The sequence below is a fragment of the Chinchilla lanigera genome, unplaced genomic scaffold (assembly GCF_000276665.1).
Source record: "Chinchilla lanigera isolate Chin_1 unplaced genomic scaffold, ChiLan1.0 scaffold00087, whole genome shotgun sequence".
Lineage (NCBI taxonomy): Eukaryota > Metazoa > Chordata > Mammalia > Rodentia > Chinchillidae > Chinchilla > Chinchilla lanigera.
This window is the reverse complement of record NW_004955488.1, coordinates 3,803,848-3,827,740: the sequence shown is the minus strand read 5'-3', so window position 1 is coordinate 3,827,740 and position 23,893 is coordinate 3,803,848. Positions and strand designations below refer to the sequence as shown.

Here is a 23,893-nt window from a genome sequence, read left to right as displayed (position 1 = left end):
AAGGTAAGTGGTTTGAACTGACTTACGACATCAAGACAGCCACGCCAGCAAAATTGCAGACATTCACAAAGATGACTCCCAGAACTGCTTTTGAAAGGGGCAAGTGTGTGGGAAGTGGGGGAGTATTTTGAAAGGAATTAATGGCGATCTGTATCCTACTGTAATATTTTGTAATTTAAATATTTACCAAAGTTTTTGATCACTGCTTATAAAAACCTGATAAGGGTTACTCAGGAGCAATCATACCAACTGTGGTTCAAGATGGCTACAGTTATGTCATGGTAAATATTCATACCATTATATTTTAGTAATTATTTTCAAACTTCTGTGTACAGGCATCATGTGTATTTTTATAAAATAATCTTAGACTAAAAAGAAAGAAAACACTAAGAACTCTGATTTCCTTTCAAACATGTATCGATTTTATCCTATATAAATTATTTATACATATGCTACAACTATTTTAACACAGCATGACCTAAATTAACTTTGTGCTGACGTGAAGAAATTCAAGTTAGAGCTCAATGCTTTCCCTGATAAGCCCTTTAAAAAACAGAATTAGCATATAAGAGTAATTATAAGACAATATCTCTTCTATGTTACTGAAGCATTTGGCTAGCTATTAGAAATTTTAAAAGAAGTCTGTCATGGTTTACTTCACAAAAGTTTCAAGCTTATAAAGCTTAAATATGCTCTACAAACATAGAAATTGAGATATGAGAGCAAGGTTTTAAAAGGTTAGACTATTAATTTAACTGACTTTGAATAATTTGTAACTTGAAAGGACAATCCACATCATCAATTTGTGGTGTTTCCTACGCAGGTAACTGAGCTTATGATGTTTATTTATTTTCAAATTAAATTAGGAAATTAACTGATTTTTGTTGGGAACCGAGCATACAAGTTCATTTACCATTTTAACTGAAAGCATTCCAAACTTATTAACATAAATGAAAATGATAGAATTGATGCATAAAATGTAAGTTATAGTACTGTATACCATTGATATTTTTATATATTGTATATTATAAACTTTGAAATCTATCAAATATATTAAAGATCTTTAAAGTGTGAGATTTTAGTATTAAGATTCGGCCCAATATGCTAAGGCCTATTACTGTAACATTACTTATTGCCTAAGTGTGCTCATATTAATTATAAAGAGATTTTACCATAACTATCTGTGTCAACTGTTAGAGCTATCTTTCTTTTGGAATTTATATTAATTAAGTTGAAATCTGTTATTAATCAAAGTTACTCATATTTTGCATATAAATTTCAATGGATATTCTACAGTTAAGAATTCTCAACTCTTCTTCTCTTTTTACAAGCAAATCCCTATGGCAAAAGAAAGCAAGAATTAATAGTAGTTAATCCTTCCTAGCGTTTGTGTGTGCAGGGGGATCAGTGTGAAAGATGGTTACTGCTGTGTTAACGTTCCTTACTCCAGATGTTAACCAGATGTTCAAAACAAGTAAATTGCCATGGAATGCTTTTCTAAAGTATTTTTCTTAATCTGTTAAACTATGCAAATTTTAGAATATTTTTAATCACGTACCTAAAATCCTTTTACATAATTAGCATGGATATAAGAACTCAAATAAGTAATTCAAATACAGTAACTTTTGCAATGATAAATTGTGAAAATAATTAGTATTGTGGCAGAGTACATATATGAACACAATAAATGCGTTTTACATATATTTGTTTATGTTGTATATAATGTCATGTTTATAAGGTACTACAGAGTAAAATCAGTAAAAATTTACTTACAGGAGAACACATATGCATGCTAGTATGTATCCGAGAAAACATTCAAAAGGTGTACAATAAATGAAGAAAACTTAAGCAAAACCATAAATGTCTTGACTTATGTCAGAAAATAATTTTAAAGTTATATTACTTTAAATTCTAGATATTTCATCTAGAATGGTTCTCATCAGTAGTGGTTGATAAAGACTCTGAATCCTTCTTGAAAGAAATGAAGGGGTTCCTTTTAAGAAGAAAACTTAAGGCTTTGATTACTTCTTCTCAAGAAACACATCGATAAGATACTGAATCACTATTTTTTTTTTCAGTACCAGGAATCAAACTCAGGACCTTGTGCTTGAACTTGACAGGCAGGCACTTGTGCTGCTGGGCTATACCTCCATCCCTGAATCACTACTATTAAAAAGTTACATTTGTATCAGCTTAATGCTCAATAATTGTTACTTCAACTAAGAAAATTCCACAGATAATTATTTTAGTAAGAAGAGATCAGGAATTTGTATTTTGTCCTAACAGAAAATTATTTTCAATGAACAGGCAAATAGAGGTTGAGAATTTAAAATAAAATTTGACAAATTATTTTAAAGACAAAAATTAAACAAAATATTCTTTGAATTAAGGAATGAACTTTTCACCTCTTTTTCTTTTTATATATATCTTGAATCTTCTGGTATCAGAGATGCTTAATCTAACTGGATGCTATTTGTGTCTATTATAAATGATGCCTTATCAACTTAAAATAATTAACTTATACAAGAGAAGATAATTATAATTCTAGCTTTATTTTGATCTTCTATAATCATAATTACAGAAAAGATTAAGTACCTAGTTGCGTTAATGTGGTGCTAAGTGAAGTTCAAAGCAATTAAACTGCAAAGAATTTAACATCTATGCCCCTGTAACCCAAGGTATTCATAATTTTTCACAACAATATATTAAAAATAGATGACATTTATAGCTAAATGAGTATTTACATTAATGGAAAATGTAACTATTTTTAAAACTGGTATTGGTAAGTAAAAGGTATTTCACAAGCTTGCATGTCTTACAGCAGAGTAAAAATCAATACCCCAATTTTAATCACTTGGAAATTTCCTGGGAGAAGTGAAATGGAAGAAAGAACAACTGTATTGGGTAAAGAAGATGCACCATTAATACTGAGGATACAGGCAGCCTACAACTTGGGAAACACTAAAAATTGGAAGGAGCAGTAACACATTTCAATAAAACTTTACCACAGTTTAAAACATAGTTATAAGTGACTGTACTGGCTGAGTACTTTCTGAATTATGTAAAAATATTAGATTTTTTCTATCTTTTCACAGCGGTGGCATACAGAAAGGGATAAAAGCATGTACTCAGACTCAACTTTGCCCTTTCTTGACATAACATTGGGCAAAGCACTTAATCTCTCTGGGTCCCAGGTATTTCATCTGGTACATGTGCTGCCTGAGCTAGTGTATGGGTATTTCATGTAGAACAGGAAGGTTGTAATGGCTACCTGATGGGCTCGTCAGAAAGACTAAAACAAGTAACAACTAAAATTATACTGGACATATAGGAAGAGGTTCACTGGTATTGTGAATATGTAATACAAAGGTAAATAAATAAAAATTGTAAGTTCTGTTAATTTGTTTTTGCCCCTATTTGGCATCTCTTTAAAAGAGCTAGCGTACAAGGCAAATTTCTGTTAGTAGATTACTAAAGTAGATATGCCTCACAGATGCCAGTTCAACATAAAAGTTTATTACACAGGGGATAATTTGTGCAAAGCCAGTTGTACAAAGCTGTAATTAGTTGATATAAATATGTTATACTGATATGCCTGGATTACAAAAGATCTGTTTTAAAAATCTGATTATATGTCTATTATCCTTTCACCTTTCAAAGTTTCCAAACTGAATGACTTTTAAAAAAATGTTTCCAAGTGATTATATATATATCAACATTTCAAAAGTTGAGTATTTTAAATGTAAAGTTATAGGCAGTTGTATTCTTTATGTACTGTACTAAATTTGCTGAGTAATCCTACTCAAACAACAGCACAGCTGGCACTAAAATACTAACTTACAAGCTGAATAGAATGGATTCCTATTTATGGTCTTCTCAGAAATGATATAAAACACTCTGTGAAATCAAGAAATTCACTCCACATCCTTCCATATTTTAGTCTGTTTGTAATTTACTCAAACTATATTCCTTAATGATTAACATATTCAATTTTAATTTATTGATATAACAAACAGATTCATGCTTATTTATATGTAGCCTTTTCCTCCTGAAGAAAATAAATGGTTCTGTAAAAGTAACAGTTTCTCCAGGCCCACTTAAGACAAATTTTCCATGGCTCATCTACACTCATTGTCTCTAATACTAATAACTGACTGAAGGAACAAAAGAAAAGAAACGATCTATTTATTTTTAAGATGCTTTTCTAATTGATGTAAGAAAAGAAGCTTACTATGAAGTGATTCACTGAATTTCTGATGTTCATCTACAGATGATGAAATTGAAAGTGAGTAAAATGGAAGAAGTCGTCATACTTCCTTTCTTGTGGGCAGCCCAAAACTTAAGTTTTGGAGTACTTAAAAAAAAAGAAAAAGAAAAAGAACTAAGAGAACTACTCAATTCACATCATTCATGCATTAATTTTAGGCATTTTTTGTTTAAATTAAATATTTAAAAAATTTAACCAATATGATCTCTACAGATTAAGAAATTATTGTGCAAAATTAGCACAGATCACAAAGCTAGTGGAAGGAAGGGGAGGAAATGAAATTCTAAAATGTTTCATTAATAACTCCAAATTCTTAATATTTCCATTAGTACAGAAAACAAAAACAAAAGAAATCAAAGCTTCTTCAGCCACAAACAAAGAAGTTTAAGGATGTCAATCAAGCCCAGCAAACCATTCAAAATTTGTGATATCAAGCATCACAGGATAGAACCAGTGTTGTCCAGGGATGTATATGCCACTGAACTACTCTTAACAACTGTCATCAGCTTTACAATTTATGTTGGCAATAATAATACTGACAACGTTTTTTATACCACTCTATATTTTCTACGTGGTTTTCATGTGCATTACTCATTTTACTTCTCATGAGTTACAAACAAGTGACTTTTCCAAAGTTATTCAGGTAGCAATGGGCAAAATCTCACCCAGAAGGCAAAGGGTTAATCTTCTAATTCAAGAACTCTTATAAATATAAAGGACTTTCAAAAGTTAAAAAACTAATATCATATATCTAAGTCTTTTGTTTGTAATACCTAAAAGTAAAAGTTTTACAAAATTAAAATTAAAAAAGAATAAACTTTCAGAAAATTGATTTCTATTGTATTGCCGTTTTCCTACATTAAGCCTAAAAACAAATGTTAAAAAGGAGGCAGCAGGCAAATATTTTTCAAAGAAAAGTGAGTCTGCTTAGAAGAAAAAATAAGTTCCTAGCACATAAAGACATAAACGACAGTTTGCTTCAAGTTAACATGTATACTAATCCTTAGGGAAAAAAATCAGAATACAGATTTTTAACATTTTTAGCAATATAAGTCCATTTAAATATTAACATTATCAAGAAAGATCTAGAGCCACTGACAGTGAACCCTTAAGAGAGGAATGTCCAAACTATAACCCCAAGCTCACCCATTTACCATAAAGTAAACCTGAATATGAATTTTAGTTTCAAAAAAACCAACTCGTATGTTAAAATCTTTTGCTTAAAAAAAAAACATATGCACCGCAGGTTCGCCACCAATGGTGCAGCCCAACAGGATGTCCATATTGACCAGAGAAAATACCCAGAAGATGAAGTTGCTTAGTTGGCCAAAATATCACTGACAAGTTCACTTTGGAAGGAAAAGTGATGTGAAAATGGTTCACTTCTTAAAGGGGAAGTAAACAGCATAAATATGGTAATTTAACTGGTACTGTTATTCTCAAGAATGAAAGTATTTGGACGGAGGTAAGAACAAAAAAAAAAGGAGTTTCTGTAGACTGAACAAGTAAGGGGATATTTTAATCTCTTGGAGGTCTATTAAATAATTACTTTTATTATAAAACAAAACTTGTGTGATGTACCCTGTGTGTGTGTGGCCAAAGTATCTCACATGAATTACCTCGTTCAATCTCCACATTCTCTCACGAAAATCATTACCCTTTACAGCTAGGGCAGGTTGCTGCAGTTTAGAGAGGTGTGTGATACTCTGAAGGCCACAGAACTGAACATGGACGAACTGGGATTTGAACCTAGGAACTGTAACATAACCATGAAGACATGTGACCTACAGCAGTTTCTGTCTTCCATTAAACTAACTTCCATAAAAAATATCTAAAACCTAAAACTGAATTTCTAGCTGTGGGGTATGTCAAATCCAGTACATAATAAAGTTCCTCAGTAATAATCAATGATTAAAGAGAATTTGGGACTGGTTTGTTATATATTATATATGCAACTTCTTTCAAAATATAAGAGCAAATTGATCTTTTGTTCAAACTGATACTTGTTTCTCCTTTTAGAAATCTATTTGGCAAATAATTTATTCTTAAATCCTCAGTAAAACTTTAGTTTCTTATATCTAAGAAGATACACAGAACAGTGCTCTGGATACATTTATTGAAAAGACTTCAAATGAATTTTCAAAGAAATCAACTTGAAGTTTAAGGCTTCTATAGCAAAAAACATTTTTATTTTTGCATTCCTATAGTCTTCTCCTAAGACTAGGAGATATACATTGTGTAATGTATATTTAGTAGTTAGTATCTGCAGTTTAATAGGTAATATTCTCAAGCTATTGAAAAACGTTTACCTTTGAACACTCTCTACATATGTAACATATTTTATGCAATGTAGTCATGCAAATGTGTCCCTGCATATGTGTGGTTGTGCTTGTGCCAGTGCATGTGTCACTTCTCATATGTACCTGCAGAAACTTAACAGACAGTTCACTCCATCCTTGACTTTTCTTCAGAGCACATAAGAAAAACAGAAAGAATTTGTTTTCTCTTTTAATTTCTCATTTGCTCAATGGCCCTGTGCTCTTCCTTGACTCCTGGAGTGTGTTGCTGTAATTAATGGGCACATGATAACCTAAACTTCTTGAGAATAGGAAAAGCAGGAAAATAAATGGAAGGCACGCCCCTCCCAAGAACAAAGCCTGCCAGCACACTAATGGTGGGAAGAACCGTTCCCTCCCCAATCAGTAGGGCAGAGGTTTGTTTAAAGGGCACAGCAGCCTGCTTTATCCCTCCTGCCTCTCAGGCGAGGTAAGAATACTTTTCTGACAAAAGCCCACCTACTCAAAGAGGAGGTTAATTATTCCTTCATAATTAACCTCACAAGAAAATTGTTAAGATTAGTGAAGCAACACTTACTCAGTGATTACAAGCTCCCCAGGAACTACTAGAGAGATATTTGTTTACAAAAGAATACCTGTATATTGATAACAAATTCTGTGAAAATTATTTCAACATCTAATCTATAGATGTTTATAAATCACAGTCTCTAAAATCATGTTTATAAATCATAGTGTATTAAAGTAAAGGAATAAAGGAGGAAATCAGGGAAGCAAGACTGGGCAAAAAAAGGAGGAAGAAAAGAAGAAAGGTAGAAATGGAAAAGGGTGGTAGGCAGAAAGAGGACAACAAAGCTTACCTTTCAGTAAGAACTACCTTGCTAGGATGAAAGTCTTCCACTTCGGTAATAATCGTGACTTAATAAAAGACCACAGTACCTACTTGCTAATTTTGGTTTTAAAATATAGAAAACTTTAAGTTACTTTCTAAATAAATGTTGAAAGAATGCTCCATTATAACCTCAAGATCTGGTGGTGATTTTATTATTAAGTTTAACTAGACTAACACAAGAACATTTGATGAATATCTAACAGGATAAGTTAAGCTATGATATCCCCCCCAAAAATATCCTGAATCATTCCAAACAGGAAAATTATTCCTTGCTTACATTCAGTGGCTACCACAGATTGACAGAGGGTTTAGCGAGAGGGTCTTTCTCAGCATACCCATTCAACAGCTCAGGCTAACAAAGGAGCCCCTCTCTCAGCTACAGGTGTGCATGCCAGGAATAAAGAAAGCTCAGTAGCCCCACGCTAACAATGAAATCAGACAGCTCAGAAGGAAGCGATGTCACTTTCGCTTGCCACTCATTGGACAGTTACTCACATGACCCAAGGGAAACATTAGTGGGCATGAACACAATTCCTACATATCGTACCCAGGATGATACAAGTCTTGAAACTATTTGGAGAACAGCATTAAGGACACATCCATTATTCACGTATGTCTATGGAATACCAACTGGAATAAGCTCTCTGCTGTTTTGGTAAGGCATCTTCAGTTGTCAGTATCCACAGTAGGTATTTTAATTCCAGGAGAATTAAAAATAACTTTCATTGGCTTAATATATATCTTTTTAATTCCAAGAAGTTTGGTGTTTGCAAATGAGCTACTGAGGATTAACAAAACAATAAATGAAAGAGACAGAATGGATATAACCCCCATGTAATGCAATCATAAAGCTTTAAAAATAGAGCTGATTAGCAAAGAGTTAAAATGATTCTAAATGAGTGTTTGTGCTAATCTAGGAAAAATAGAATGCAGGCAAAAGATTTGCTTAGAATAAGCTAGCTTACAGGAGTGTTTTTCTCTGAGATCACAAGTTCGAAGAGGTCTGGAGTTAAAGATCCTGAAAAATGGAGAGCTATGGGGGTTCCCTTGTGACCCACACGGGATCAGGACAAGCTGGCTCTGGATGTGTTCAGAAGAAAATGTCTGCGTGACAGGTGCAGACAGAGGTTACAAACATAGCTCTTTTCTGACAAATGTGACAGAGTAAAGTTCACATCTGGCCTAGAACTTGCATGGCTTCACTGCAGAAGATCCTGACAAGCAAAAACAGATGCCTTGAAGCCCGGAAAGAGACAGCAAGGGCCACCCTCAGGAGGCAATATCGTAATGGGACAGAGGACTGAGGCATGTTGCTAGGGAAGAGGCAAAGACATCTGAGAAGCACCATGGAGGGTGAGAGCCAGGCAAACCTAGGGATCCCGTTAGGTGAGGAGGAGCAGGGCATGGAGGAAACGCCAGCACAGCTATGTGGGCCGCAGTTCCTAGACAAATCATGAAATTTGTTCAGAGCAAAACACAGCAAAAACAACAGTTCTAACATGTACTCGGCAATCATAATACTGAAAACAAATAGTTTCTTAAAGAAAGACTACAACAGTAGTCACCATGTCACGATTTACAGTTCTTTGTAAGCAGTTGCCTCTCAGACCCAACACAGGAAGAACCGATTAGGCTAAGCTCTCGGCATGCCGACCACTTCAAACAGAACAGGTCTTTTAAAATTTATTTTAAATTTTGAAAACTTACATATTGGCTCTCCTGACAGAGAGGAAAATAAAGGTTCCATGGCTCAGGGGGCATTATTTCATAGCCTCCTGTTCACTTATTTCTTTGGCCTAAATCTGTTCTTACTGTGTAATGGATCAACTTCTCCTCTGCTCCTGAGTTCCCATTCTTCCAGTTTTGCGGTTTCTGTGGTCTCAGAATTCAGAGCCCACAGACAGGCACATTTAATATTTATTATGCCTGGAACCCATTTATAATCTTTGTAGCCAACTGAACACCAAAATATGATCATCAGAAAATTCCGAGGAAACCACTAAAGGGAAAGAAGCCAACATAGAGTAGAATTTTAATATACTACAAGCTAAGTTATTAAAAGGTGCTCATTCTGTGCGAGTCACAGGATGGTGCTCTGCAGCTGTTTAAGTCATGATATTTGAAAGTAAAGCTTACTGAAAAAATGAAAAGGGCCAGGCAATTACTTAATTTCTTAGTCGTAACTTAAGAATACACACCATTTGTCTTTTAAGTTATGAAACTATAAATCAGCCAAAGAAAGCTGACCACGGGCTGATATCTCTGTAAAGCAGCTAACCTCTCTGGGAAGCCAAAATAAACTGGGATTTCTGTGTCTACTATGCAGAAGTAGCTCTTTGAAAGGATGCCAGACTTTTGTTGGAAACATTATATAAAGTAAATAGATATTTGTCTTCCCAATGGTCCTTTTTTCTACAGCACAATTACAGTGCATGGGAAATATAAGAAGAAATATTTTCAAAACACCAGTATATACTGAACATCTGTTATGTATTGCCAATTCGAAACCATCATAATGCTATGTTTCAGAATAAGTCAAGAAAAAGGTCAGTTTTTGTTTTTGTTTTTTTTTTAGTTTTTCTGGCTGATCTTTTCCTCCCAAGCTCATTTTTGGATATATTAAGTACTGGGAATCGAACTCATGACGCTGCGCTTTTCAGGCAGGTGCTGTGCCGCTGAGCTAAATCCCCAGCCCCTTCATTTTTGGATATAAAAGGCAACAAATGGGTAAACACAAAGAAAAGGTTTTAAAAAATGTAATTTTCTTACGAAAGGGAAATTTAGCTACCTTGATCCTTCTTCAGAGTGAAACAAAGAATGAAAGTTCCAAGTGCTTCTGCGTGTGTTTTTCTTTTAGAGCGATAGTAACAACAAGCAAAATAAAATATAAATTAGCAAGTGAAATTCTATTGTCATTTTATGCTTCCATTTGGATAATGATATAAAATTAGACATAAATCTTCATCTGTTCGATACTTTTATGTTTTACTTGGGAGCCCAGAAGTTACTTGCTTTTTCTTGCCAGTCACACAAATATTTCTTTGAATGTCCAGGGAAGTGCAGGGGTTCCAGTCTCACGTTAACATTTTAAAAATTGTATATGATGTATATGAAGCTAGACAACTGATAAACCAACAAATATAGAAAAATCTTTTGGAGAGCTAAATCTCAAAGAAGTTTAAATATTAAGTTGGGAGTAACTAAAAACATACTTCAATTAAGCTAAAAAAGTGATCAATACTACTAATTTCCATTGGTTTGTTGAAAGGAACAGTTAATGCTTAATTTTTTGACCAATTTTACATGTCTACATCTGGTAATCTGCACAACAACTTTGAAGACAGCAGTATGCAATATAACAAACCATTGTTGAATTCCTACCATCTTGTTTTCTGAAGTTCTGTATCGTTTGTAATTTTATTATTTTTATTCTCTTTAAAATAAAAAAGTGATCAACTGATTTTAATTTTGACTAATTCTTTAAATTACTATTATTATAATTATTAACTGCTCTATTCAATTCAACTTGTCTATGTGCTGATCTCTAAAGGGGTAAATTATCCTCTAAGATCTTTAACACATTAAATGATAGGGTGAAAATTTGGGACACTGGTTTCAGATCAATCTCACAAGTGATCAGAAATCACCTCACTAATATCCCTATACACCTCTGTCTCAGGCAAGGTTGCAGGAAGAAATGGGTGGTGTCCTTTATTGCCATAAGGAGAGCAGAATGCAAGGCACAGGCTGTGTTATTTCAGCACCAAGGCTAGAAACCATGGGCAGCCACTACTCCACACGGGTCTGAAGAACAGCATAAGCGGGGGAGCTTCTTAAACAGAAGCTTGGTCATGGCTCTGCAAATCCATGATGGACAGCAGTCAGCAAGAGCAATCCATAGGGAGGAGCCCAGAGGGACAGACAGCGTGGCTTGCCTGCTCTCCCACCCTCATTGGCCACTGCCTGGGGTAGCAGGAAACCATGAAATGTAATACACTATTTCTCCAAAACACATTTCCCCTCATACAATCTACACAGACTGAAATTGAACACAGTACTCTTTAAATAAAATAAGCTTAGAGCAAAAAACTCAACTTTCTTTTGAGGCCTACATCTCATTTATTTAAACAATATATAACAAAACAACAATCTAGTGAATGAAACCTCTAATTTGTAGACTAGTTTGCATTAAAGAGTATAACAAAGTTTACACTGAGTATTATCCTGGTTGGACACCTGGTGATTAAAGAAAAGACTAGATTTATCAAATACATCTATCAAGTGTTTGCTCTTCTTTTGCATTAATGAAATATCTTTGAATGTAAATTCTGAAAAGAGTTGTGTTCATATGAGGTAATGTCCAAATACGTATTTGAAGATTGACGTCCTATGAATCAGTTAAGATTGGGACTAGACAATGTTGAAAGTTCCTTATAAATCTGACAGTTTATGATTCAGATTCAAGTGCTGTAAAATCAGAAAGAGAAAACCTCAACATCTCATGTTTTCATTTGAAAAGAACTATAGCATTTTTTTTTTTTTTAAACTGAACAGCATGGGCTTTAGGGCATTCTGCTTGATAGACACATGTTAGTGGGATAAATAAAATGTGCCTCATACTGTCATTGCCCACACAAAACAATATGTGCAACAGAGCTTTGCAAACTGGAAGGCATTTCCCAAGTGTCAGTTTTATTATAGATTTTTAATTTATGAAATGTTTCACTTCTTTATTTTCTGAAGGGTGATATAAAGATGAAGATTCTCTTTTTAAAGTGTGTTTAACTGGGAACACTTTTTAGATATGCAAGAACAAAAATTAATTTTTAAAGTTTATCAATTTTTTGAAAATCAGCCAGTAGAAACTCAGCAGGTTCCTATTATGCAGAAAACACACTTTTCTGTGATGTTGCTCTCACCTAAAATACCTCAAATTAAAAAATAATTTCATGGACATAGCCTTCTCTGGTTGAATCCACAATTTCCTTCATATCTTTTACAATACACATATAAGTTGCATACTAAACACTGTAATCTGGTTCTATCAGTGTTTGAATGCCATTCCCATGCCCATATTTGTTCTACTGCCCCAAACAACTCTCAGTCCCCAAATAAACTTGATATTTTGATGAAATAATTGGAAAATACTAATGCAGGATGAGGTTATCAGGTAAATTATCTCATTTAATATGGTAAATTCCAAGCAAGAGCCATTTTACATTCATATTTTACAGTACGTTCCAAGCACAATGAATCTCCCATAAGCAGTTGGCTTTGGGGGAAACGCGCATCAACAAATATTTGTGACTTCCGGAAAGAAACCTTTTCAAGCAAATCGATTTTGAGGTAAACTGCTGTATACCAATCAGTTTACTGCCCATTGCTACCTGCTGTACTTTCTGTGAAAAACAAAAATACATTCACAGCTTTAATAGACAGGTAACTAAGTCACACTTTGCAAGTCAGTACAATTTCTGGATCGTGGCTGAAAAGTGAACATAGAATAAGTGATATCTTACGGAGTCTTACACATGGTATTTGTAATTGTGCTTTAAGAAAGTATCAGAATCGTCAAATGAGTATTGACAAACAATTTTGTGTGCTTTCACTATCTGAATATGTAAGCCCTGGGAGGGTCTTGGGTCAAGCTCATCTGTCACAACTGGTCACAATGCAGGAAAAGAAATCCCAGCAAAGTTAATTTTTTTTCCAAAATGGAGGACTAAAGACTAGCATTTCAAGAAAATCTTTTTCAAAATAATCTCAAAACATAATCTCCATTTGGTGTAATGTAGCAAAGATTAAAATACTTGGAAACAATTTAGTTTAAATAGCTTCACCGCTTATCAGTAATGATATCCAAAGTACAGCTTCCCAGGCATGGAATGACTCTCACACCCCACTAGTTTGATCTATTTGATGTATTAGGCATGCTTCCATCAACATGGAGATCTAGAAAAGCTGCCTTTCTAAAACCGAATGCAAAATATATACACAATCATGAGGCTTAATCATCCTTTGTTAAGTGCCCCACTTCATAGGCAATTTCAAATAATTAAATGACAATCTATATCACTGATTACCAAGGATATAGTTTACAGCCAATGAATAAGAAGAAAAACAACGTTTCAAAAATGACACTGATTTGAAGAATCTTTTTATTAATATAGAATAACAAAACCTAGAAGATTTGATAAAGTCAACAAGATACACTAAATACCACACAACTGTTGCAAGTGTAAAGCATACATCTGAATAAATTAATGCTTCACAAGGAAATATTATCAGCAGTTTAAAAGCTAATGGAAATGTCTCAGTGAAGATTTAATTCACCTACAGTGCATATGTTGGAAGAGAGTTTCACTTGGAATTGTGGACCTACTATTTATAATATTGGAGAACTAGTACACCTTCTACACTAAACTAGTTCACGATCAACAGCATTCCTTAAATTTTTTTCATTATTCAGATTCTCAACAATATTTATGGAAAAATAATGGAAAACTTTCTTAAAATTTCCAACACAAATTCTCTTTTCTGGTTGTCCAGTTTACACTCATTAATAAAAAATTTCATGTACAACACATCAAGGCAAAGTACTCAGTAGACTCTTAATCCCTAAAGAAATGACTGTGTAACAATGAATACACCAAAGAAAGAGTTTAAACCAATGGCATTAATTCTTCTACACTCATGCACACACACTCTTGCACATTAAAGCAAGACTGCAAATGGTTCTCAAAACTTTGCAGGCCCAACCCTAGGTAGCATCGCATGATGAGTAAAGTCACTTCTTTCCTTTGATGTTCTTTCTCATCCAAAAGCAAAAAAGGAAAAGTAAGATGAAGACCCATCTTGTAGGTAGAAGATGAGTTACATGGTTAAAACAACAACTGGGGGGGCTGGGGATTTAGCTCAGCGGTAAAGCGCCTGCCTGGCAAGCGCAAGGTCGTGAGTTTGGTTCCCGGTACCGGAGAAAAACCAAAAAAAAAACTACAACTGGGGCCAGGGATATAGTTCAGTGGCATCAGCGCCTGCCTGGCAAGCGCAAGGTCCTGAGTTTGATTCCTGATACCAATAAAAAAAAAAAAAAAAAAAAAGTGAAGCTCTGCATGAACTCAGCTCAATAATTTTTTGTTAATTTTTCTACCCTAGACCTATGTCATCATGTCTGGATTATTTTATGATGTACAACTTACACAGTTAAACATGTCGTAAGAAAACTGTAAGAAGATAAAATATGTGAAATGTAATGTGAGTTTTCAACCAGAAGTTATTTTGATCTATCAAAGGACAGAGGAGGAGGTTTGAGACGAAACTGATACTGACAAAGGCTCCGATACTATCTGAGCAATGTGTGAGACAATACCCAGCCTCACTTCATGGGATATTGCGCAATTGTGAGTACTAGTCCAGCTTCTCACAGACAAGCTGCATCACTTGTCAAAGGTGCTACCAGGTGGCTGAGTCATTCTAGGCATTCAAGTGTAATGCAGATCCTTTCCTTTTATACTTTTCTAGATGCAGTCAGTGATGTAACACACCTAGAAATTTTTCATACTTCTCTAATTTCTTATTAGCTAATCAAGTGGAGAAGAAATTTCCAGTCACGGATAAGAAGTAAAATATCTCAAGCCATTAATTTGATTAGTGGTTTTCTTTCCTTATTTGACGTCATTTCCTCCTTTACCTATACCCTGACAAAAAGCATTAGTACGCATTACAAATCTGAAACTAAACCAGTTGTAAAGAGTAACATAGTATTATGAAAAGGACAGTCAAAATACAGTTCTTTCAGCTCCATGATCTGAAAACCCAGCAGAAATTCTTTTTAAAAAGGAAGAAAATCTTACTTTTTAATGAATGCTAATTTCTAACTGAGTGGTGGGTGACTTTTATAGGGAATATAGTCTAGAATGATTCTAAAGAAAACTCAATTTGATAAAAGTACCTATCACAAAAAATTGATTTAACAATATAATTGCTTCTTTTAGAAAAGGAAGCAAATAAAAGTATGCATGAAGCTGCTTTCCAAATGAAATAAAATTCTTATCTCCATGTTGGGAGAAAACTAACCTGTACTGTTTACCCACAGCTATGATTAAAATCCAACAGAAACACATACTGACACAGGTGTGCACCCATGTGTCACGTGCACACAACCACACTTAAACTCTGGAAGAGAGGATTTCAGAAATGCTATTACTATACAAGTAATGCAAGGGTCAGGACAGAGAGAGAGAAATGACAGAAATTAGCAAATTTTTTGTATCACTGTGTTCCTAAATGGTCATCTATAACAAGTTGTATTTATCATTAATATTCTAACTAGATATATATTAAGGTTATTTCCCTATGATCTTATTTTTCGTTCTTTTAAAAATGTTACTGAAGAAAACTCTGAGATCAGGAATTGTCATTGGCAATACATTAATAGTGTTAGAAATGAAATAAAGAGGAAGTAAGAGGTGCGTAGTTTTCTAAAATTATGTATTTTTATCTGACTATAACCAACAGGCTATCTTTCCTGTTGAGATTTGGTTTTGTTCATTTAGTATTCATTCCAACCAGTAGTTACCAAAGCCCTGTTTAGAATGCCATAGACTTGCAAAGTCCCAGTGTTTTGACTCTGAGAAGTTAGTGGACAGAGATGAAAATAGAGAGGGGAAAAGCACACTGCAATGTGATACATGCTAGAAGAAAACTGCAGTGTGTGCCAATGGCTGTGAAGCTAGAAAAAAAGGCAGGGCAAACTCCCAGGCTCTGCTTCCTCAAGGAAAAACAGACTGAGTGTATTCTCAGTCTCTAATGAGGAGTACGGGACCATGGCAGTCATTTCAAAAGGAAGCAAGCACAAAGGAGTATCAAGAAGAGGGGGAAAGGCAGCTCACAAAGTAATGGAAGATACACAGGCCAAAAGTAGAAAGAGAACAACGTCATAGTGATGAAAATTCCTCAACATTACAAATGTGCCTAAAACTGAAAACACACACACACACACACACACACACACACACACACACACACAAGCTATAGTTTTCACAGGCACATAGTGAGACTTCCCTTGAGTGGCAGAACATCAAGGATTCTCAGGGGCAGCATAGCAGGACAAATGAGTGTGTTCAGCATTCCTGGAATCTATACAGGGATCTTGATTTCCTTGCATATAAGTAGAACCATTGATGATAGTAGGGAAAAAAATTCCATTAAGACTTCTTCTATGATTTAGATATCCTGGTGTGGAATTTTTCTGTTCAAGCAATTGTAATTCTTTTACTTTAAATGAAACGATAAGGCATAAAATCTTATGCCACATTTTCTATCTTAGCTCCATAGTCCAAAATCATCTTTCATGGAAAAGGCCACAGAAGTATAATAAAGCCTTCAGGCAAACTGGAGATGATTTGTTGAATAAATGCCAGTCTATGCCCACACCTGCATGTGAAAACCAGGTAAATACAAATGTTATTTGAATTTTCTTTAAAAAGTTATTATATCTACTTTATGTAGACAGGGCTATAAAAACTGAACTATGACATCATTACTTTTAAGAATGCTTCAGATTTTTCAAACTTACTTTGCTTTCACCATTTCACATAAAAACTGGGAGGATAATAGCTAAGTTTCTGGGCCAGGAATATAGCTCAGGGGAATCACACCTGCCTGGCAAGCATGAGGTCCTGACTTTGATTCCCAGTACCAAAAAAAATTAAATAAATAAATAATAAATAGCTAAGTTTCTGTAAGCAGGTATCAATCCCAATTATGTCAAATATTATCTTAAGAAAATCCTTCAATGTACTAAAGTTCAATATTGTATGAGGCACCATATATTGTATTTTGTAACTGTTGGTTTCATTAAAAAATACTTTTCTTCTTGCTACTATGTGGCTGGGAAACTCCTCAGTTTATGCATGTATTGTTAAAGAACACAGTAGTAGAAATCTTCTTTTGGAGTAGACATTCCATTCTTGAGAATCCATTTTCTCCTCATTTTCACTGCATTTGACTGTGTGATTCCAATAGATACATTCACAGTATTCAACATTTACATCCCCTCAGTATCACACAAAACAATGTGGAGTTGTGTCTACTAAGTGTGCAGACTCTCCTGTTAAATTTCTATGATGCAATGCTGGTGGAAAATGTTTCTATTCAACATCTTCTTAGTTAACACTTATCAAACGCATAAAATGGAAGTCAAAACCTGCATTTAATCTCTTGATGATGTAAAGGATAGTTTGAACATTTTTCCACAGAAAGTATCAACCCGCACATAATATAAAATGTAGACAAAAAATTTTACACCTCACTTGAGGAGCCAGATTCTAAAAGAGATGAAACTGAATCAAATTATACATGAGCAGCACAATTATATATAATTATTAACCTCAAGCCCTAGGGAAGTCATTACATGGTAGTTTATTTGAAATGATATCAAATAATTCTTTCATAATATTTGATACTTCATTTATGTCAAATATTTAAGATTTAAGATACTTGGCATAAATTTGACTAAATAAGAGTCTTGATTTTTCACATTCCTTTCCTACAATTTATCATAGCTAAAGAAATACTCTTTGAATGAGTTAAGGAACCCTGTAAATAATTATATTGCCTGTAAGTGCAGTACATGCTATCATGTCACCAGGTACTACTTATTCTTCCCTATCTCACATTAACTAAACAATTAAACAGCAAAAAATCAGAATTCAGACAATGTAGGCTGTGCCATTTCACTGGTACAGCATAATTTCCCTATTACAGAAACTTCTTAGATCAACTCTACCATTATAGTAATTTTAATGTGATATTTTTTTTGTCAATGAAGATATTCCCTTCACATTTTGACAGCTGGTTAGTCACAAAAAACATACATTATCCCACATGATTTATATACATCTAATGTCTGAAAACATCACTCTTATTCACTTACAACGGCCATCTAGCACACCTTCTCTAAATCCCAGACCACCTTAACCTTCCTCTCATGATCGTGACCAGCAAATTCTCTGAAAAATCTTGCCTAATGTGCATACATCTTTGAGTTGGTCTCTTGCTTTCTTCCATAAGGAAGGGCATTAAAACTGAGTTCACTTCCCACTGCCATCTGCAGTCCATCTGATAAGAGAATTTTAACTTAGAAGAAACATGTTTAAATTTTATTAAAACAATAAAAGAAACCAACCAAAAAAAAAAAAAAAACCCACCCAAGTTGCTGATGTCAATTGTTGTATTAGCCCGCTTGTAACATCACATTTTCCGTGTGTACTGTAGATTCTTATTCTAGGGGACACTAATTAGTTTTAAATGGTGTTAAATACCATCCCTGCAGTTGCAAGTGCTTCTCTGGGATTTTTACTAGAGAAAAGAACTCCTGTAATTTAAAACTACTTTGTTTTTCCTCAGTCACAGCTGTTAGGGAAACACTGAACTGGAGAAATCTGAAAAGGTTTTCACATTTCTCGCTTTCGCAGGAGCCTGTATCTCTTTTCTAACAGGTCTTTTCCCCTTTGCCGTTAAGCGTCCACAATTCCCATCCCCCAAATCACACCAGCAGAGAATCTGCATGAAGCCAGTTAGAGACTCCTCTCTTTCCCCCGCCCACGCCCCCTTACAAAGCCTTGGCTCCCCTTAAAGAAAATCCTCCAACAACGTGTCAATTTTATATTGGCCACAAAGACAACTTCTGTTGGGGGAAGGGAAGGAAAGAGGGACTGGAGCTTGGCTGTCCCTTTCCACAGACTGGGATCTTTGTGGCGATCAGAAAACATTTCCTGCATAAGAAATCAACACACTGGCTGGTTGCAGGGCCGGGAGCAAGAACGAATATGTATCAGCTCTTTCCACAAATGAATGGAACACAACCATTAACCTTCCAAACAGTAAAGTCATTTTCTTAAAATATGTCACCCCTTCTTGCATTATGAAACACAGTCCACGATCTCAAATCTTCTGATCGCCTTCCCCACCCGGGATTGGGTGAAAGCTACAAATCACCCCAGTACTTTATTTTTCCTCTGCATTTCCGTTGCATAGTGCTTTTTTCCAGCTAGCTCACCTCTGAGATGATCCCTCTCCCCCTGTGCCTATCAACAGGAACCAAAAAGACAGCAAAAAAACACTTGCAAGAGGCAGATGGAGCCTTACAGGATCAGTCTGTGTTTTCACTCTGCCCCCTTCCCTCTGAATTCCCTGTCAAGGTGACTTGACCCAGAAAACCCCAAATTTGGCTGCCAGGGTGCTGCTACTGACCCACCAAAGAGTGAAAGTGGAGCCTAGAAAAGGGGGCGCTCCTGTCTTTAGAGGTCAAGAAGTCACTTGGTCCAAAAAGGCTTCATACCGATGGTTACCACGTGACAGCCCTCAAGTCCAACAGGGGAGTGACAGGCTAGGGGGCGGAGGGGAAAGGAATTAAGGGCCGTGTGCTGTGCTGGGGGAGAAAGAAGAGAGAAGTCTACAAATCTACTTCACAGGTGGGATGCGTAGGTCTCCCAAGAGGCTGCGGTCTAAATAAAGGACCCTCTCCCTTGTCCCCAGCCCCCAGGTCAAACTGGCTTCTCATTTCTGCAGCTCTTTCCTGCTGAATGCTTTACCCGCACTTCCGTGGCACTCTGCAGAGCTATCCTGTGCTCACCTCCCCAGCTTGAAGTTCTTCAAAGCCCAAGCTAGCTTAAGACACCCTTGTTGGCACACATCACAAATCCGAGGAACCCAAGATGCCAGGCTACAGGAGCAATCAATCACAAGGTCTGGGGAGTGAAACAGCAGCACATCCCAACTGCAGCCCACCGCCTCCACCCGGCACCCTCCTCCCCTCTCCTCTGGGTGCTTACCTTCTTTGGGTGGTCGTCTGGCCTCCCGGGTAAGGTTGCAGACTTGAGTGGTTTGCAGCTCCTGGGTCAGACAGCCCTCGGTCTGCTCGTTCAGGGGTAACACGACATTATTTAACAAAACCAGGGACTGATCATCGAGGCCCCAGTCTCCCAAATGCTGAGGGCAGGTGCACTTCGTATACATGATCCCACATGATTCTGTTCTCCCATTTTCTGATTTCAAGCAGCTCTCCAGCCAAGTGCATAATACGTGGCAACCAAACTGGCTCGGGCTCACCTTGTTCAACACCAAAAACTCAAAAAAAGATTTCTGATCTTCTTCCCCTTTTCTCTGTAATCCTGGGAAATCAGTTGGAAACACCCGACGTATCTGAATAAAATTTTTATCATACTGTAGAAAAACAAAAGCATTCTTGGCATTGCAGAGTTGCATGATAGAATGATTCTTTCTTAAAAGATCCTTTATTTTCTCATGGGAAAAATGATCAAACTGATAAGCCAGGAGGGAAAAGTTAGAGCAGCTAAGGTCCTTTTTGGAAAATTTCAGGTAAATGCTATATTTGGTTGGATCTGGATTTTCCAGCGTCCAAGTGCAGTTTGTAAAGTTTTTGGGAAACATTTCACTTACAGAATACGATCCATAAATGACTCCCTTCACCAAAGTTGAACACCAGAAGTCTTGGGCAGCATTAAATCCAAACATAACCAGGAGATAGGTGGAAAATATATAAATCAGCAGGTTACGCACAGCCTTCATCCTATGTCATTTGGCCTGTAAAAACGGCAACAACAGTAAAATGCAAGCCGGAGTCTACGCGCATCGAAAAACTAAACTGCTCCCCGTACGACAGCCAGCTGTTTTCAAGATTTCAGTAGAAAAACCCTTTTTAAAAGAAGGGCAGGTAATTTTTATTTTATAATGCCGGAAAAATTATCTGTTGCTGTGTGAACAGCGCCCTCACGTGGCCGCTCACAATGGTCCAATTCTCAACATTCAATTTAAAAAAATAACATTTAATAGATTAATAGGAATGTACTAAATTACCCGCCAGGATCTCTTTCACTTCCGTTATCAATCTATCGAGTGAAGAGGTAAAACGTGGGGTTTTTAAACATCAGAACCCGAAGGTTAATTGTTGAAACATTTTTAATCAATCCCCACAACCATTTCTCTCCCTCAGTCCTCTGCCTGCAGTAAACAGCATCGCACAAAATCTAATCTGATAATCTGGGAGCAGCTGTCACCACATTATTTGTTTTCTCTTAAATGGGAAAAGTAATTATGATAAATCATAGTCATGATTTTAAAAGCACAAATGTTAATTTGTTCCAGATGGAACATCGTCTCCCAAACGCCCCTTCTTGCCTTTGCAGGGCCACCATAGGAACTGAAGGGAAATTCCTTTGCAAAAACATGGGCGTTCATGTGGATGGACAGAATTTTAAAACCATGCTCTGGGAAAGGACTTGGTGGGTAGAGAGACAGGGAAGAGTTCTCATGGCGATCAGCATCCCTGCTGAGAACCAGGCTTGGAGGCAGTCATTTCAATGAGCAATGCCCTCTTGGGGTCTATAAAGTGCATCACTGTATTAGTATCTATATCCAAAGGCTGTCTGAGAAAAATCCCAGAACTGCAGTAATTGACCTGGCTGTAGTCTTTTTATTTTAATTTTTGAAATCAGGGTTATTTTATCTAAAGTTCTCTACTATAATTTAAGATTTACAGAGGGTAGACGAAAGACAGTATTTTCTTCCCTAGTGGATTTTAATTATTGAATTGTTCCCTCACAAATACAGTTCCAAAGCTCTGCTCTTCTTTTAAATTTATGTGTACTTTGGTCTTGCATAATAAAGTAGCCCCTGATTACATTTACCTCTGCAAGTTGCTATCCAAAAATAACTTGATTATTTTTCAGCTTTAACCTAGGTGAAGTTATTCGTTAGATAAATGACACTGCTTTTTTTGTTTGTTTGTTTAGCCTTTGAGCCGATAAAAGTGACACCGAGTTAATTGTAAAATTAAACTTTAGGTTGCGGTCTCTTCCACTGCTGTGAGAACAGACAGACAGACAGACATGAAGACAGTGAAGAGTTCTGCCTTCTCTCCCTGGGTCCTGTCTGAAGCGAAGGATAAAACCTTCCCTCCCATTGCATAACACATCCACGCATGCACTCCAAACCCACTGACTGAAGTCCCTGGACATAAATCTGCATTTTACAGGCTATAATTCAAATTCTCTGTCATAGTATAGGCAAAAAACAGCTCCCAGCCTAAATCTCTACCTAGCAGCAGTTTAAAATAACACTAGAACTGCTAGGACTATCAGGACAGTGTTCTCCGTTACAAGCACCTAACTTAATGAGTAATGCCTTTGCTCGTGGAGAAAACAAAGTCAACGGGCTCTAAGAGGTTAAAAAACGGGGAAAGTTGTAGGAAATGCTGGAATTCATTTCATTTTTTTTTTCTTTTCTGTTTTTTCTTTTTTTTCCTGCTGTAGCACTTTGTAGGCAATGCAGGTCTGCGCAGCATTCTTCGGGATAAAGTGTAGGCGTCGAGAGCCAATGTGACAATAAGTGTCTAAATCAGGAATTCTATCCATGAAAGGGGGCTTCATTTCATAATCAGGAGCTCGAAAGAGGTCATATATCTTTTCCTTACGGAATCGGCACTTTTGCTTCCATTTATTTGACAGTGCATGTCTGCAATGCTGTGCTCATCAATGATCAGAAAGAGTGAGGCAAGAGCTCTGGTTTCCCTTGCACGCCTGCTCAGGAAAGCACCCTTCCCTTCGTACAACGCTCCTTCTTTTTAATCAGCCTTGGTGCACAGTCTTGTTCGTTCTAAAAAATAATAAAAAAAAGAACCCCCCCTCAACTGGGACTGCAGGGCCCGTTTAAACTGTATTTCCCTCTTGCAGAAAGAATGGGGGGTGGATTTAAGGGCTGGCCGCCGAGGTCTCAAGGATTTTGCATTTATGCATTTATCTGTCTCCGGGGGCACTGAGTTTAGCTATTCTCAAAACTGATTTTTCTGGGTGACACTTGAGTCGAACCTAGACGGCGCCATCACTCCACTGATTTTGCTTTTCCCCCAACAGAAGACCCAAAGCCTACTCCTCGGCTCAACTTCCTTTGAAGCTACAATGCGCCCCCTCCCCTGAAAATCACCCCGCCCGCCCGCCCCGGGCGGCCCTCTGCGCGCCCGCGGGGGCTCCCTCCGCCCCGGCACAGCCCCGCACGCCGCACTTCTCCAACTTCGCGGCCGCCCGCGGCGGCCCTTCTGCGCGCCCGCGGGGGCTCCCTCCGCCCCGGCACAGCCCCGCACGCCGCACTTCTCCAACTTCGCGGCCGCCCGGGGGAGCCGAGGCGCCGGCCCTTACCTTGCCCTCCGGAGCTGGGGGATCTCGCTCTACACCAGCAGCGGCTCGCGAGCCAGCGACAGCCACGGAGAGACGCGCCTTCGCCCCCGACCGCCGCTGCCCATCTTCCTCGGCTCCGCTTCGGGACCGGGGGGATCACTCGGAAGCGCGCGCAGACCCAGAAGAAGGGGGAAGAAAAAGCGGCGGCGGGGTCGCGGGGCGCCGGAGCGGGGCGCGCGGGTCC

General features: G+C 37.0%; 1 protein-coding gene across 2 annotated transcripts in view; it reads right to left on the bottom strand.

Annotated features, from left to right (window-relative positions):
- Adgrb3 (adhesion G protein-coupled receptor B3) overlaps positions 1–23,882 on the bottom strand; it is a 705,185-nt gene extending 681,303 nt beyond the window's left edge. For both annotated transcript variants that reach the window (XM_005404463.2, XM_005404464.2), the window contains exons 1-2: positions 23,671–23,882; positions 20,290–21,061 (exon numbers count right to left, since the gene is read on the bottom strand). In XM_005404463.2, the coding sequence (XP_005404520.1) occupies positions 20,290–21,046 (757 nt within the window). In that variant the 5' untranslated portion in view covers positions 21,047–21,061; positions 23,671–23,882. The remainder of the gene's footprint in view (positions 1–20,289; positions 21,062–23,670) is intronic.
- Positions 23,883–23,893: the final 11 nt, after the last annotated feature.